A 17,424-nucleotide genomic window follows, 5' to 3' on the forward strand; every position below is an offset into this window, starting at 1 on the left:
CCACTTTGGAAATCAGTCTGGCAGTTCCTCAGAAAACTGGGCATGTCACTTCCTGAGGACCCTGCTATACCACTCCTGGGCATATACCCAAAGTATTCCTCGGCATGCAATAAGGACACATGCTCCACTTTGTTCATAGCAGCCTTATTTATAATAGCCAGAAGCTGGAAAGAACCCAGATGTCCCTCAAAGGAGGAATGGATACAGAAAATGTGGTATATTTACACAATGGAATACTACTCAGCAATTAGAAACAATGAATTCACAAAATTTTTAGGCAAATGGTTTGATCTGGAAACTATCATCCTAAGTGAGGCAACCCAGTCACAAAAGAATACACATGGAATGCAATCTCAACATTCCTTCTATAAATCACAAAAATAACCCCAGTCCTGGAACTTATTTTCTGTCTTTTAGTGACCTTTCTCTTTTTTGTGTGACAAAGTACCAAAACTTCCTTGGCAAGGGCAGCATGAGGAAGAGTTTGTTTTGGTGTACAGTTTAACTGTCTAGTTTGTCATGGCTGGGGAGAGGTGGTGGGTCTCCCAGTCTAGCCGTGGAACCAGGAGCATGAAGCAGCCCTTTGCCCTGAGGACTATCAGGAAACAAGCTGAGATGAACTCTGGAGCTCACCGCACATTTTTTCTCTTCCCCTTTTCATTGTGTCTTGGCCCATGGAAAGACGCCCCAGATTCATGTGGTCCTCCCTCAAGAGTTAGACTTCCATGGGAGCACCTCACACTCAGATGTGTCTCTTCTAGGAATCTAAATCCAGAATAGCTGACCGTGAAAATTAACAATCAGAAGCCAGGTGTGGTAGCACATGCCTTTAATCCTAGTGCTTAGGCAAAGGCAGGCAGATCTTTGTGAGTTCAAGGCCAACCTCATAAGCATAGCAAGTTTCAAGACATCCTGGGCTACATAGAGAGACCACATCTCAAAAAAATATGATAGCAATCAGAGCATGTCCATTTTTTTTAAATGTGTATTTAGTGAGAGACAACCAAAGAACTCTCTGGGTACCTAATGCGCCATGCATTCAGTTTAGAGATTAGCTTTTAGTCATGATCTATATATTTCCTTCACCACTGGATCATCTCATTTATGCCAAGTATAACGGGAATATGGTATTAGACTCATTGCTGTGCTCAGAATTTTTATTATAAGTGAGAGGCAGCCACTTGTGCTATGTGGTCCTTATTGAAAGTCATGAGTAAGCTTCTAAGTAGAAGATTAAAACCTATGGATTTATTTCAGATATGCTGTTTGCCTCTGACTTGAATAGGAAATTCTGCTAGAGCAAAAGTCATTAAGAGTGTGCACTGATAGATCCATAGTTTGTAATCCACGAGCAGTGCAATGGAGTTCTCCAAACACTTTGACCAGATAAAGACTGCTTTACCATATTCTCAATTGTCCTAGGTCCTGTTTTCTGGTCCGTTTTGGTGTCTTTGGATACCAACCTGTGGGGACTTCTTATATTCCAAAGGAGAAGGAAGTTTGGGTATAACAGTGTCCATAAAACCAAGCAGAACATGTATCTTTGTAGATAGCCATCCTTTTACAAAGGCAAAAGGTTTGTTGTTATATATTTTTCAAAAAAGGTCAAAGAATCAGGCTTCTGGAAGATAATAAAGAAAATATGCAGCTACACTAGGACTTAATATACAAATGAGTTCACAGCCCTAGAATTTTCCCTCCCTGGAAATACACATATATGTATACATACTCATATATATTTGGATATACTCTTCAACAGTGTTTGGAACTCAAATTGTGACTTGACATGGGAGATTTAGGAAATCTAATTATACCTGTGCACATGATTTCCAGATTGATGTCACAAGCCATCATGCAGGAAGATGGACATTAAGGACCTACTTGATTCATTTATCACTCTGTTAGAAACTCAGAGTTGACAGCATCTTTCATACCCCAGAATACCTGTTGTACATAAACATCCCTGTGAGGTTGGCAAGAGAAGTCAGGAGGCCTGAGCAATCTCCCAATTGCAAGGTCAGACCCTGTCTGCCCTTCTGATTGCGCTCTTTAAGGGAAAACACAGCCAGGTACCTGATTGACAAATTATCCATACAGTGCCACCTATCGTGAGATGTTTGTAACTGCATGTTCTCACTGCAAAAAAGAAAAAGCAAAGGGATGGTCACAGTAAGTTCCTGGAAAAAATAGATTTTTTGGGGGGGGGGAAGGGCATTTCGTATAAATCAATTTCATCTATAATTATTAAAATTCATTTAATCTAAGATAATTAATTTTATCTAAAAATACTAGAAAGTACATATCATAGTAGAAATATAGAACATCAAGATAAACATAATGGGATGGACATGTTTATCTAATTATGCTGCCTTCAGTCCACACTAAAACTGCATTAAGAGATAATTTTTTTAGATGTGATCTAGAAAGGGTTTGAACTAAGAAGATAACAATTATCTCAGAAAGGTGGCTATATATTTACAGCTGTAATAGATCTAAGGAACGGATCATTGATCAACCAAGTGGCATGCTGGGAATCACCCTGATTTATTACATAGAATCTGTAAAAGTCTCAGGAATTGAAGATTCTGTGTTCATCCAGATGTAGGCGTGACAAAATAGAATATGATGGGGGTTTGGCAGCTGTTGAAATATATGTCAGAATCCCTGTCTGAGAGAAGAACAGACTGTCAATAACACAGAATAGATGCAGACAGAGCAACCATTTTGAATATAAGATCACAGACTACAACACATAGAAACATGTTCTCCCTACATTTGGCCTACACTATCCATTTATTGTGCAGAAGATTAGACAGGGAAACCTGAAGATGAGGGCTCACTCCCAGAGAGACAAAGGCAGATTCTTCTGCAGTGAAACCTTCTCAGCTGCAGAGTTCTCAAAGCCATTCACCAAAGTTCATTAAACTATCCCAGTGAATGGTTTTGTTCTGCTGATTAGAAAATATAAATAGTCAATAGTTACTTGGCATATCCTTTTAAAGTAGAAATAAGGCAGAAAGTAACAACAAAAAGATAAATATATGGCAAGAACTCATTAAATATATATATATATATATATGTATATATATATATATAATTTTATCCTTAGAAAAGTAGCAATATATATTCATCTTTCAAGTAAGAGCAGATGTTGTTTTTAAAAGAAATGTCAGTTATCATATATTGGCTTTTGAATATTAATAGGACCATAGTGGAAACACAACACTGAAAAGGGAGGTGGGAATAAAACTAAAGAAATAGCTAAGGGTCAAACATGCAAGAAATTGTGTAAGTATATATATATATATGTGTGCGTGTGTGTGTGTGTGTGTGTGTGTGTATGTGTGTGTATGTATATGTGTATATGTATATATGTGTGTATATATGTATATGTGTATATGTATATATGTGTGTATGTATATGTGTATATGTATACATGTATATATATACATATATATTTAAGATGGATAAAATTTTAAATCTGAAAAAACAATGTTCTAAAAAGAAGAAAATATCATAAAATACATTTATGAAATTTATCCCAAACAGGCTAATAACTTTTATACCCAACCAAAGCAGAGGGTGAAGATAAAACCATATCAAGAAAAAAACATTGTAAGATTTTCATAAATTGGAGCCAAATACACTGAAAATTTATAGATAGACAAAAGTGAAATAGGACACATAACTGTTTTTAAGATGATGAATTAGAAAGATTTCAATACTGCCAACAACCATGCTGGAAATAAAAAGACAATGAAAGCAACTTTATAAAAGCAAATTAAAAATTCTACCAATAGTGCTCTACCCAAGAAGAAATATGCATGCAAGTGAATGTGACGCATTTTCAGACATGCAGAGTCCAGGAAATTCAACGCTCTTAGATCTTTCCACAGGAAACTATGGACTACAACTAAAACTAAGATGAAAACTATCTCCATGAGCGAGCAAGCATAGCATGCGAGAACACTAGAGATGGGAATAAGCTGGAGGTGAAAGGAATAGGAATCCACCAGATTTCGTTATGGTAGATCAGAAGGTGCCCATAAAGACGTCAAGACATCGCAACTGAGACCGCTTGCATTTGAACACGTTGCAGTGAGGTTCAGGATGCTGGTGGACAGTGTGACGTTGTCCTAGAGCTATGTGCAAAGAAATTAGCAAATGATAAATAGGACACTTATTAAACTCAAGGAAAGTTAGAAAGTTAGAAATTGTGCAAGGTTATTGTTGGGTTAATACACGACTTGGCTCTGACGAGGGTAGATAGTCATGTGTAAGATCAGCTTTGAATACAGTGACCTCATATGTGCTGGGGGAGTAGATATAAGAAAGAATGGTACCCTCTTCTTTCATGATGAGAAGTTTATAAAAAGCATAAACAAGAAAATTGTTTTGGGAATTAGAAGTAAGTAGACATTGGAAGCTTTAGCTAGAACATTAGCAAGTCTTAGCTCCTAATCAATGAGAAATTGGGTGCTTGTTTCTTTTTTTTTTTTTTTGGTGTTTTGTTTTGTTTTGTTTTGTTTTTGTTTTGTTTTTCCAAGCAGGGTTCTTCTGTGTAGCCATGGGTGTCCTGGAACTCACTCTCTAGACCAGACTAGCCTTGAACCTAGAAATCTAGAAATCTGCCAGCCTCTGCCTCCCAAGTGCTGGAATTAAAGGCATGGCTTGTTTCATTGCCCTGAGACAAGTCACTTTTAGAAAGCATCTTTAGAAATGCTATGTATTGAGAAGTCCACTCTTGGCTTCCAGAGTGTTCTCATCTTGTCCTTCCCTCTTTGGAATTTCATGTGGAATTTCAAAAGCAAATTATGCTCCTGACTTCATGGTACTCCTTGGAGATTCTGTTCACTGTCTGTCCTTGGTGGCTTTTCATGTCTGCTTTCTAAGCTCAGTCTACCAATAATCAAAATAGCCAGACTTGAGAAGCAGAATTGTGGCCATGTTTTTATGGATCTTTTTGTGTATATGAGTGTTTTTGCCTGTATGTATGTTGGTACACATCCTTGTCTGGTGCCTATGAAGCTAGAAGAAAGCATTGGATCCCCTGAAACTGAAGTTACAGATGCTTGAATTGTCCTGTGGGTCCTGGAAATGGAATCTGCAAGAGCAACAGTGCTCTTAACCATGGAACATCTCTCCAGCCCTAAATATTTTAGAAGGCAAGGAGCTGGTGGACACATCCCTGGTTCCTGCCAACAAAGGCACATAGAAATGGCCTCTTGATAAAAATGTTTATTGAGAGACAACAGCAAAGAGGATCCTAGAGTCCATGTTAATTCAAAATTTCTTACTCTTCTTGGATATATTTGAGGGGCAAATATCTTTTCCAAGATTCCTGGAACAGATTAGTCACTCCAGAAAGTTCCATTAGAAATAGTCTGTGTAAGCTAATTAGACCCTGATATTGGATAATCAGTCAAAGAGATCTTCTAAATTATTCTTTTCCATGCTCCAGAGTTCCTCTTCCTGAGCATAAATCCTCCTCCTTTTCCATTGTCCCTCGAGGCCTATGTCATAGCCTCAGACTGTGCCATTACCCTGGAACTCCTTCAGGGCCTTTCCATATATTATGTGGATGAACTACAAGCAGCTGAGTGACACAGCACTGTGTGTCAGAGCACCCCTAGAAGATGTCAGAATGCCACAAATAAGTTTTGAGTTTGGGTCTTCCTGATCCTACAGGAAGCTATAAGCAGAATGACAACCACTGTCTGTCCCAAGGGCAAGAAGGGGACAAATAGAAGGGAGTGTGGAGCATGGCCATAACCTCAGTGCAAAACCACATGACATTTCAGAGTTTATGAAAAATATGTTGCTGGATAAAAATGACCAGACATTGAAATGGCCCATGGGAACCATCATGTGGTCAAGTCACTTTCCTCTGGGGTCTCTTTAAAGATGGTTCCTCTCTAGTGAAGCCTGGTCTATTCTCCCTTTTGAAAATCAGTTTCTTTTTCCACTGAACACAGTAAACGCTGGGTTTCTTCTGAAGAGCTTCATAGAACAGTGCTACATTCCATTCCCTGAGGGACTATGTTTTCCTACATTGGCTCCAAATGGTGTAATAGCTTGTGTTCTCATAAATACCTTAAGGTGTATTATGTGACCTATATGGACAATGGAAAATATACCAGTATCTATTACAAAAACATGTCAGGGAATTTATTTTTAGCCTTTGTCTTTACCCTTTAAACTTCATTTAAACTCATTCCAGAAAAAAACAAAACACAAAACACTGTATTTACGATTGTTCCTCATTGTGGCCTAATGTTTCATATTTCTTCTGATATGGGATATTTTTTTATTCAATATATTTTTATTTACATTTCAAATGATTTCCCCTTTTCTAGCCCCCCACTCCCTGAAAGTTCCGCAAGCCCCCTTCTCTCCCCCAGTCCTCCCACCCACCCCTTCCCACTTCCCCGTTCTGGTTTTGCTGAATACTGCTTCACTGAGTCTTTCCAGAACCAGGGGCCACTCTTCCTTTCTTCTTGTACCTCATTTGATGTGTGGATTATGTTTGGGGTATTCCAGTTTTCTAGGTTAATATCCACTTATTAGTGAGTGCATACCATGAGTCACCTTTTGAGTCTGGGTTACCTCACTTAGTATGATGTTCTCTAGCTCCATCCATTTGCCTAAGAATTTCATGAATTCATTGTTTCTAATGGCTGAATAGTACTCCATTGTGTAGATATACCACATTTTTTGCATCCACTCTTCTGTTGAGGGATAACTGGGTTCTTTCCAGCATCTGGCAATGATATGGGATATTTTATTTTAAGTCATCTCTAATATATTAGCCTACTTGAATTTACAGAACTTGAAAGCTGGAAGATCAATCTTAAGGAGGCCTGAGGTTGATAAGTAAGTCCTTGACTTACTGCTGGTAGGAATGTGCAGACTGAGTGTCTCAGCTGGTTACAAACTTGTTTAGAAAGATAGTGTGCTTCCATTTGCTTGGTGGTTTGGTTGTTTTAGGTTTTGTGTTGGTTTTGATAATTTTATTACATTTAATTTTGTGTGTACGTATGCATGCGTGTGTGTGTGTGTGTGTGTGTGTGTGTGTGTGTGTGTGTGTGTGTGTGTGTGTGTGTGGTGTGTGTGTAGGATTGTGTAGGAGTTAGAGAACAACTCCTCTTCTACTGTGTGTTTCCTGGGGATCAGACTCAGCTCAGGCAGGAAACAAGCACCTTTATCCTCTCAGCCATTTCACAGGCTCCTGCTTGGCTTCCTTTTTGTTTTACACATTTTTTAGGGGTGGGTACTGAACTCATGGCCTCTTACCTGTTAGGCAAATGTTCTCCCACTCAATTACAATATCTGACTCCTTCCTACACAGGTTTTCAATGTTTTCCACCTTCTGTGCTCCTTTATGGACTATGAAAATAAATGGAAAAATTTCACAAACAGTGAAATGTTCATTGTTGTTGTTTTGATGCTGATGGTTTTAAATCATTGATGGCAGAATTCTTCCACTGTAGGTTACATGCAAGCAAAGAAAATCTAAGAGTCTGTTCTCTGCCCCAACACCTTGAGCAGTCGAAGGCATTTTTCACACATTGCACAAAGTATGAAATATCTTTTGAAACTGAACTCCTGACCCTTTAACTGACTCACCTTGACTAATCCTAAGTTTCACAGTGGCATCTTCTGACTTTGCCATACCTCTGCCCATTCACTGGGTGCATCACAAATCTTGAATGCTTGTTCCTGTTATTAGCAGGTAAAACTCTAGAGTGGAAAGTTAGATAAGTGTAATCCAGCAAGCTATCTCAGCGGGTAAAATCCTTCTCCCACTGCAAGCCAGACTTCTTCAGTATGAGTCCTAGAACCCTCAGTGGAGGAAGAGAACTATTCCTGGCACACACATATCCACACCTGCATTCATTCATATGCACACTCATTAGTAATGGTAAGTAAAAATTTAAAATAAAATTAGGAAATGTCCTTCCCTGGGGGTTTTTTGCTTAACATAAATAATCTTCAGAAGCACTAAACTCATTTAAACTAATAAATGGTTTTCTGACTGTGACCTGCATTTAATGTTATCCTAAGGGTCTACAACCATAGCTCAGTGCTTCAGTGCCTGTTTGTAATGTTTATGAGTGAGGCCCTTGATTCCACGTTCAGCAACAAGAGGGGGGCAGAACAAATTAAAATATTAGATTTCTATGAAGCAATAAAGGTAAAAGATTATCTAAAAGGCTGATAAGAAGATTCTTAACTAGATTTTATTTAACTTAGCAATTTTGCCCTTGTCTCTGTTTAATTTTGATATTTAGCTGGGTTTTGACTTTTTTGACTGGAAAAGACTGGGCATATATCCCAATGGTAGAATACCTGCTTAGCATGTGTGAGGCACAATCTCCAAATCTCAGCAGGAAAACTTGTACAAAGTAAAGAGGCATATTTGCCTATTTTAATTATTAACATTTTAATTAAAACTTAAAAATATAGATAATAGATAAATTGATGATAGATAGATAGATAGATAGATAGATAGATAGATAGATAGATGACAGATGAGTTAGTGGTTAATGACCTGTTTAAACTGGTTTTATCATATTCCTGACCGTTTTATTAATGAATGACTGAAAGTTTGACACATTCTTTTGTAAATTACCCACTGATCTGAATTATAATGGTTTCATCAGAAGATGGCATTTGTACGTTATGTAGCCTTCATTTTATGTTCTGTATTCAATATAGACAAGAAAATTATTCACAAACAACGTTCAAAGTCTCAAATTAATCAGAGTGCACCTTAGCCCAGGTTCCCTTAATATATTAACAATGCATAGGTTGAGATGCTGACCTTATATTTGCCTAAAATTGGTTCTGAGCGCCACCCTGAGTAGTTCACAGTCACCTGTAAGTCTATCTGTAGAGATACCTCTACCTTCTGGCCACTTGGCCTCATGTGTATATACCAATATAGACACATAAAATGCAATAAATTGTTCTTTTAAAAACTAATTTGCCACATCCACCTATTGACATATATTTTATCTAAAGTGATTTTGTTTTGAATTTGTTTTATTATTTTCTGTTGTCTGTAATATTTAGCAAGCCACAATAATCACAGAAAGCTGAAAGATTGGGAAGAAATGAATTTTTTATGAAATTTGGTCTAAAGAGTTCTATCCAAATTATTTTTTGAACTATCTATAGAAATAGCTTTGACATTAAACTAACTGGTTTACTTATAAATTTCATGATCAGTTGAAGGGATGTATGCACCCCCCCCATTAAGCCGTGTTTTGGTCTTTCTGATGGACACATCACTAGGATGGGTGCTGTGTTAAGTGATGGGTATTTGAATGTATAGATAATGGTGTTTGTTGAAGACTGGTCACAAGCATAGCCTGCAGGCAAGTCACTGCTGTAAGTCACAGATATGTCAGTTAAAGCCTTTATATCATCTTTTTCATCTCCAATTAAGAGACCCCTTGCTACTTCTCCTTGTTATCTGGCAAAAAAAAAAAATCAAAACCCATGGTGGAGTCCAGTTTTAGCAGATTGTGGTGCAAATACTCGTTTCTATTCAAACATTTGCTTAGATGTTTCTTTCTGCTCGGGCAAAGTAATTTAGCTGGTGCTTGATGAGGAGGCCCTGTGACCTGTATTAGCCCCTGGAACTTGTGTAAAGGTGGAAGAAACACTACTCTAGAGAGCTGTTGAATCAGCCAGGCATGTTCCATGGAGTTTGCATCCAAACCCCTGCATCATGCATGCACACAAACAACAAGAATGATGATAATGATGAATACAAATGAAAAAAGAGAACATGTTTCTTTTATAGAATAGACAGTCTCTTTAGAGAGCCAATAGTCAAGCTTCTGTTCATTCATTCACTCATCCCTGAATAATATTAACATTGATTTAACTATAATACTCTCAGGATTTTGTGTCAGTCATCTTGAAAAATATATTAGGTGTGAAAAAAAATTTACTGTGGTAAAATGTTATGGTTAATTCTTCTGTTTATAAATGGCACACATAAAAAATGTAGTGATCCTCATTAAAGCCTTAATGACATGTGTATTCTAAATCACTAGCACCATTCCTACCAATGCAGCTTGCAAAAGGAATTAAATATGTGTATAAAAATTTAACTGCCAGAGCATTTAATACGGTGTCATTTATACTTACAAAAATATTTGAAATAAATTTAATAACCAATAGTAATAGACTATTGCTTAATCTTATGTTTTCATGTTTTATAATATATAAAAAATAAGTAGGTATATAATTTAGGAGTTCAAGTTAAGCACCGATCTTAGAGAATTTATTTTGTGATAAAAATATTTGTAACATATTGTTCATTTAATTCATATGTTGCATCCTATTAAAATGCACACACATGCACACACACACACACACACACACACACACACATGGACACATACACAAGTGCACACACACACATGTTCTGCCACCTTTTTGGTGATATGAAGCAAGGTTTCCAAAGTCAGTTCTTCTAATGGAGCAGTCATATATGTTTCAAAAGATGTTTCCTCTCTGCTTATCTCAATGGCTAAATTCGTTCTATGGTGATATAGTACTTTTAAATGAACATAAAACTGTTCCAACAATATAATACAGTAAGCTACCCTTAACCTTTACTGATGCCACCTTCATTTCCCACTCACTTGCTGTTATTTTGAAGTTTGAACTGTTAACATAGAAGAAACATGCTGTTGTTAGGGCTCTGTATGCCTGCAGCTGCTGAGGAGAAAACTAGAGATTATCTCAGTCATTGTGATATGGCTTCAGATCATAGTCTCCAAATATGTACAAGCCCTTCTTTTTTAACTTATAAACTTGATGTTCATTCTTATATTTAAAAGGAGAAAGTATGTGTTTAAATCATCTGAGAAGTCAAGGAAGCATCAGAATAATCTTTCCTTAATTCAGGTGGAGATAGTGGCAATACACAGCATGATCCTAGATAAATGTGAGCTCATATTAAGACAAAACTTTGCCCTCTGCCTTCTCCTTGGATAGTGCAGAGCGGGTTTTGTTTGTTTGGTATGGATCGGTGCAGGCTGACCCCACCAGTAACCCCACCAGTATCAGAATGTTGAGCCTCTCACATGCCTTTAAATCCATTTTCTCCAGGGCAAATGTCAGTGGATGGATTCATGCGCTACCTGAGCGGAGAAGAAAATGGAGTCGTTTCACCTGAGAAACTGGATTTGAATGAAGATATGTCTCAGCCCCTATCTCACTATTTCATCAATTCCTCACACAACACCTACCTCACAGGTACGTGCAATTTCTGTTATTTGGCAGATCCCACCAGGTTTCACTTTCTAGTTTCTGCTGTTGGAAAACAAATGTTTCCTTTGTCCTGGGCATGGCCTCTGGGGACTTGGATGGCCTTGCTGACCTCTCCAGGTAGAAGCCACCCTGTGTGTATTTGTGAAGTGGTGCCATCCCCTCTGTACAGTTTGTGTTGTTTTGAAGTCTCCTAGACTGCAGTGGCGTCTGATGTCTTCTGACCCATGGAATTTTGTGTAATAGGATTAAGTATACAGTGAACTTACAGGCTTTTCCAAAGGGAATATGGTTAAAATACCTGTTAGTTTTCCAGGAAACCTTGCCCTGCACCCAACACCACAAAAAAGAACAAAACCATTGGCAACCCTACCTAGTTCTATATGCTGAGAACTTTAAGGACTTTGAGACCCCTCAGAGACTGCCATGAGGCAAATGATTTTTTTATGCAAGGAAAAAACAAACAGACATTTTCTAAGTGACAGATTTAGTAGCAAATATATAATAAAGTAAGAGAAAACAATGTCTTACATTGATCTTAAAGTGAACATTGGCAAGGTTTTTGGTAAATCAGAAAGAAACAAGTTTTCATCTCTAATTACAAGCTTTAAAATGTCCTTGGAGAAAAATCAGTTACGGGTTTAAAAAAGAAAAGAAAAGCTTTGAAAAACAAACACAGTACTTTGCCTGCTTTGTAATCCTAACAGTAAGACAACAGATGTCTGGAGTGTTCTTTGGTATCTGAGGGAGGCAGATGGGCCTCATACCTTCCAGGTTGTATAGATACGCTGCTGGACATGGTCTAAGCATGTTCAGTTTGTGCTGCAGGCTGGACTCGAAGTAATACACATAAATTTAGAGATGCAAGTACTGGATAGACAAATGGTATATAAGAAAATTTCAATCTGCCGATGTGTGACAGGTCAGAAGTCATTTCTCTAGACTTCCCTAGTACATCCTTGGCTCCAATGTCAAATACGTATGTGTTGTTCTGACACTAAGTGAAAAACAGTCCTGAGCACTATAACCTTGAGATGGCCAGAATGGGCTATCTCGGGGTAATCTGTACAGTCTGAAGCCATCTTATTCAGTACTAAAATACAGGAATTCTCCAGCACTGCAGTTTAGAGGCTTGTGACAATCCCACAGCTTACATGCCACTTGTGACCCGCTTTTTCCTACTCGTGGTGTCTACTAAGAAAAACTCATGCCAGAAAATTATTTGTTACTTGACTCGCCTTAAGCCCTATTCTAATCGCTCTTACCTGCTACACAGTAAACCAGTGCAATGCAATGGCATAAAATAATGCCCGTACTGTGTCAGGAATTTGAACAGTGAAGGAGGGCAGTGCGCATCTGTGTCCCTAGGGTGTCTTAGACTTCTCCTGGGGGTAGTATCAGGATATGGGAGATGACCCAAGCCACGTCTGTGATGGAACCTTCTGGTACTATCTCCTACATGTCTGCCAGTTCAACTGAAATGACTCAGCTAGGAACCTGTTATCTGGAAGAGGCTTCACTGCATAGCTTGGGTTTCCCTGTGTCATGGCGACTCTGGGGAAGGTAGCCTTGCTATGTGGACTCTGTGTCAGAACAAACACCTAAAATCAGGAGAAAGTTTACCTAGCTTTGGCAACTTGGCTTCTAAAGCTCAGTGAGATCCATTATTTCTGCCATTTGTCGGAAATGAGTCTGCCTGGGTCGGTAGAGACGAGGCACAGCCAAGGAATTTTCCTCAATGGGAAAATCTGAAAGAGTTCTCAGTCCAGCTTTAAAACCACTGTAGTTCTCATAAGTTTAAGAAAGGGATGTGTGGAGACAGGCAGATCTTTGTGATTCTGAGGTCAGCCTGGTCTATAAAGCAAGTTCCAGGACAAACAGAACTGCATAGTGAGACCTTATCTCAATAAACAAACAAACAAAACCAAGCAAATAAAAAATCTAACAAAAACAAATAAAAATACAAAGTCATAAAAATAAAAAAGAACGAAAAAGTATCCACTCTGCCACCCTCCTTGGATTCAGCTCATTTAGACTCCTACTACTAGTACTACTGCAAACAAACAAACAAACAAAAACCACACACTACTCATCCATGTTTGTCACCCTTTTATAAAGGATTTTCCCTTCTTAATGGGTTCTCAACATTGTTTGGTACTTCCGACCTATTTGCAAACTTGGTGAAAAATATGGACCCTTTCAGGATGTAAATATATGAAATAAGTATCTAGCATTAAAAAGAAAATAAAATTCACTGATGTTTTAATAAGTATTAAACTATTTTATACTAAAGTAACTTATATTTTAGTTAACAAACTTTAAATGCATGTAAGCACTATGTTTTGATGTGTGCAGCAATTGCTTTGAATAAATGGTTAAATAGCTGTGATTTATGCTAGTAACAAAGTCACAGATCTTGCCAGCTCAACTGTGACTTGTGACCTATATTTACAACTGGAAAGAATGTCACAATTTGTGTAGATGCCTTTTTCTTAACACAAGTACAAGTGAATCAAATGCCAAATTAAAAATACAGTTTTAGTTTTCCTGGGTGTTGTGGTACCTGCCTATAATCCTACCAAGCACTTGAAAGACAGAGGCAGGCAGAATTCTGTAAGTTCCAGACCAGCCTAGATAGATTCTGAGTTCCAGGTCAGCCAGACCTACAAGGTGATGCCTGTCTCCAAAAAGAAGAGGGGGAGAAAAGAAAAAGAAACTTTTTAAACATAATCCAAGGAATTGTACCTTGAAAACATACTGCTCACAATAAAGGCTTGTTTTTATCACACACTAAGGACAGAATTATTTTAAAAAATATGTCTAAATTTTGTACACATGGAATTTTCAATACCGAGTAATGTAACGGTGATTCTTTGATATCCAAAAAACCACTTCCATCTTTTGTATTTGTATTCTTTGCTTCCCGTGTGTCTGCAGTGGCACACTGACTGGGCATCAGTACTAACTGGGTATGCATACTCTCCCCTGCCATCCTGGAGTGTATTACTCTGTGTCCTTCTGCATGTTACAAGGATGTGCGGCTCTCCTTTGAAGATGTGTTCTCTGACCCACAGCCTTTCTCCCTCTGATGCTCAGGTGCCTCTGCTATTCCATTCACAGGGCTTGTTGACGAGATTTGTGATCTTTAAAATGCCTTCTGTTTAAGACTCACCTGTATTCAGGCAGAATCAAACTCCATCTCCCTCATCCCCCAGGCTGCCCCCAACATACACATATACACACATATACACACATATACACACATATATACACATATACACATGTACATGTAAGCACATGCACAGACTCATAGAATGAGCCCTGGTCCCTGTTGTCATTGGGGAAAAGAGTACTTTAACAGCCATGTGGACCCTGTGCTCTGAAGTGTCACTTCCAAATGGTTTTTGTGACAAGTTCTACCCAAATCTAGAAAAGAAACGGTTTATTTGTTACTTCTTAGAGTATGCTTCACAAAGATGTTGCCACTTCTATCTTCCAACATTAATTTTTAATTCTATAGCTGAGCATTCATCAGTAATTTTAGTCTGTCGATAATTACATATAGTCACTAACAACCTTAATAATATGCAATTGCTGATGAGATCACAATAATATTTATGGGAAAATTATTCAATATTGAAACACACAGTAATATAGTTCAAAATTCCCTTGATGGTTTCTTTTTATAAATGAATTTCAGCAAAGTCCTTTTTACATGGATTAATTTCTTGGCCTTCACTTCCATCTTCCTCCCTCAGCATAACACTGTAACCTGAGAGCAGATGTTGAATTCTAGTACGCCGGGCTGGTGCACAGGTTTCAGTAGAATCTGAAAACAGAACTACTTTTTTGTCTAGTTAGACCATTCTTGGGTGTGTGCCTGAAGAAACCCAACTCAGCATACAAGAGAGGTTCCTGGACATCTATGTGTCCTGAGGCATTTTACAGTAGCCAGGATGTAGACTCAGTCTTGCTAAAGCAAACCTGGTATTTAAACACAATGGAGTACCTTTGACTGTAAAGAAGAATAGAGTGTTCTTTTTCTCAGGAAAATGAATGAAACTAGAGATTACCATGTATGATCTATGAAATTCACACTGTAAAAATGAATACCTGAAGCTAGAAAGGACACTGCTCTGGAAGCTGAAAAGGGACTAGAAGGAAGGAGAAGGGTAGAAGAACAGGAGAGGGTTAATGGGACAAAGGAGATGAAAGTCTGATCAAAGTATAACCATGACAACCATGCATGAACTTGTCATAATAAAGCCCATCATCATCTACAGTGATTGCACATTAATAAAAACTATAAAAGGCAATCACACATTAATGGCTAACAGTTCTGAGAAGTTGTAATGTCTAGCTTCTAGGAAATAGAAGGACTCACCTCTTCCCGTTTTACTAGGCATGCAACCTGGCACAGCTCATGTCAGGCAAATCTCTACCTGTGAGTGACTCCCCAGCCCTCAGACTATTTTCTGAAAAAAGAGTTCAAATAAGCCTCTTCCCATTTTTGTTTCTAATTCATATGACATGATTTCTGATTAATTCTGACTCATTATTTGATTCTAGTAAGAGCAGCTGCCGCTAACTTCTGTCATGATCTTGAGTAGTCTACTTGGTTTTCTTGGTCTGGTTTTTTGTTTGTTTGTTTGTTTGTTTTTTGAGATCATGCCATGGTTTGCATTGCACAGATTTGAATTAGATCAAAGAAATTCTCACCTCATTACACTTTTCAAGTTCAAGACACACTATTCTCTCTCCGGTGGGGGGGAGGGGTGGAGGATTGAGGAGAATAACATATAAGCAGAAGAGGGAGGGAAGAAGGGAGGAAAGAGAGAAGAGAGGGGAAAAGGGAGGAAGAAAGGGAAGGAGGGAGGGAAGAAACCGTTTTCATAGGCTTTCAAGGTTTTGCCTAAAAATCCCTTTTTTGATTTATGGTTCAAAAATATGCCTTTGTTTCGTATACTAGTAAGAGGGCTGGTGCTTTAATTATACACAAAATGTATGCAGCATTCCTATTTCCCAGAGGGTTTTGGATAAATGTAAACATCTCTGTTATAAAAATTCAAACACCCTCAAATGAGTTAAACATGCCATATATATATATATATATATATATATATATATATATATATATATATATATATATCCAAAGCCTAATGCAGAATCCAGTTAACAGGGTTCCTGTTCACATGAGCCTAAGCAAGCAGAGGGTGACGCTGGTAGGCATGTGATCTGACTGTAAGTAAGACCAAATGACCCAGGTAATCCTTGGCTACCCTGCCACCATTCCACATTTCTTGGAGCACTTTAGAGACTTGTACTTCTGAGCCACCCACTCCAAAGAAGAAGACTTTCAAAATGTGGATTGTTTTCTTCAGAACCTTTAAAGGGACTGTAAAAATTAAATATATACAGCATGAGAAATGAATCAGTTTGGCAAGCTCTGACTGTTATTTCCTCTGTCCCTGTTACTACAATTCACTAAACATGAATATGGACCCAAAAGGAAAAATACATTAGATTGATAAAATACCATGGGTAGAATGAGCTGGTTATTAGCTACGGTGGTCACTTTTGAGAGTTGTGGACAGCCTTGGCAGTGAACCTATAGTGAGTGTCTTTTAAGATATTGTTTCTCTCTAAGGAATGAATCCCAATGACTCAAGGGGGGAAAAAACCCAAAAACCAGAAAATAAACCAACAATCACCCTAATAACAACATAAAAGCCTTTCCCAGAGTAGAACTCTATATAGTCATTTCAATATATACCTTAGCTGGCTCATAAAATTCGCCAATATCCAAGAATGTGAAAGATAATGGTTCTATATAAAGGCAGCTAGATTCTGCATCATTGCCTAATTTATAATATCCTTATTTCACTTAGAAGAAAATGCAGGATTTGAGAACTAATCTTGAAAGATGTTAGATTTACTTGCCCCAATAATCTGATGAATTAAATTATCTCATTGCAGATCTAGAGTATTTATTCTCCTCATTCCCATATACTTTCTTAGCTGTAGAAAAACAACTAGCTATGCCTTATAGACCAATCACACTCACCCAAGCCTTGAGTCCACCTACTCCCTTCTTTATCCTTCTCCCTCTCACTAGACTGTAGCATCTGCAAGCTT

General features: G+C 38.0%; 1 protein-coding gene across 2 annotated transcripts in view; it reads left to right on the forward strand.

Moving 5' to 3' along the window:
• Plcb1 (phospholipase C beta 1) overlaps positions 1–17,424 on the forward strand; it is a 699,616-nt gene that overhangs the window by 500,784 nt on the left and 181,408 nt on the right. For both annotated transcript variants that reach the window (XM_052183717.1, XM_052183718.1), the window contains exon 10: positions 11,131–11,277. In XM_052183717.1, the coding sequence (XP_052039677.1) occupies positions 11,131–11,277 (147 nt within the window). The remainder of the gene's footprint in view (positions 1–11,130; positions 11,278–17,424) is intronic.

This window comes from Apodemus sylvaticus, chromosome 5 (genome assembly GCF_947179515.1).
Source record: "Apodemus sylvaticus chromosome 5, mApoSyl1.1, whole genome shotgun sequence".
NCBI classification, from domain to species: domain Eukaryota; kingdom Metazoa; phylum Chordata; class Mammalia; order Rodentia; family Muridae; genus Apodemus; species Apodemus sylvaticus.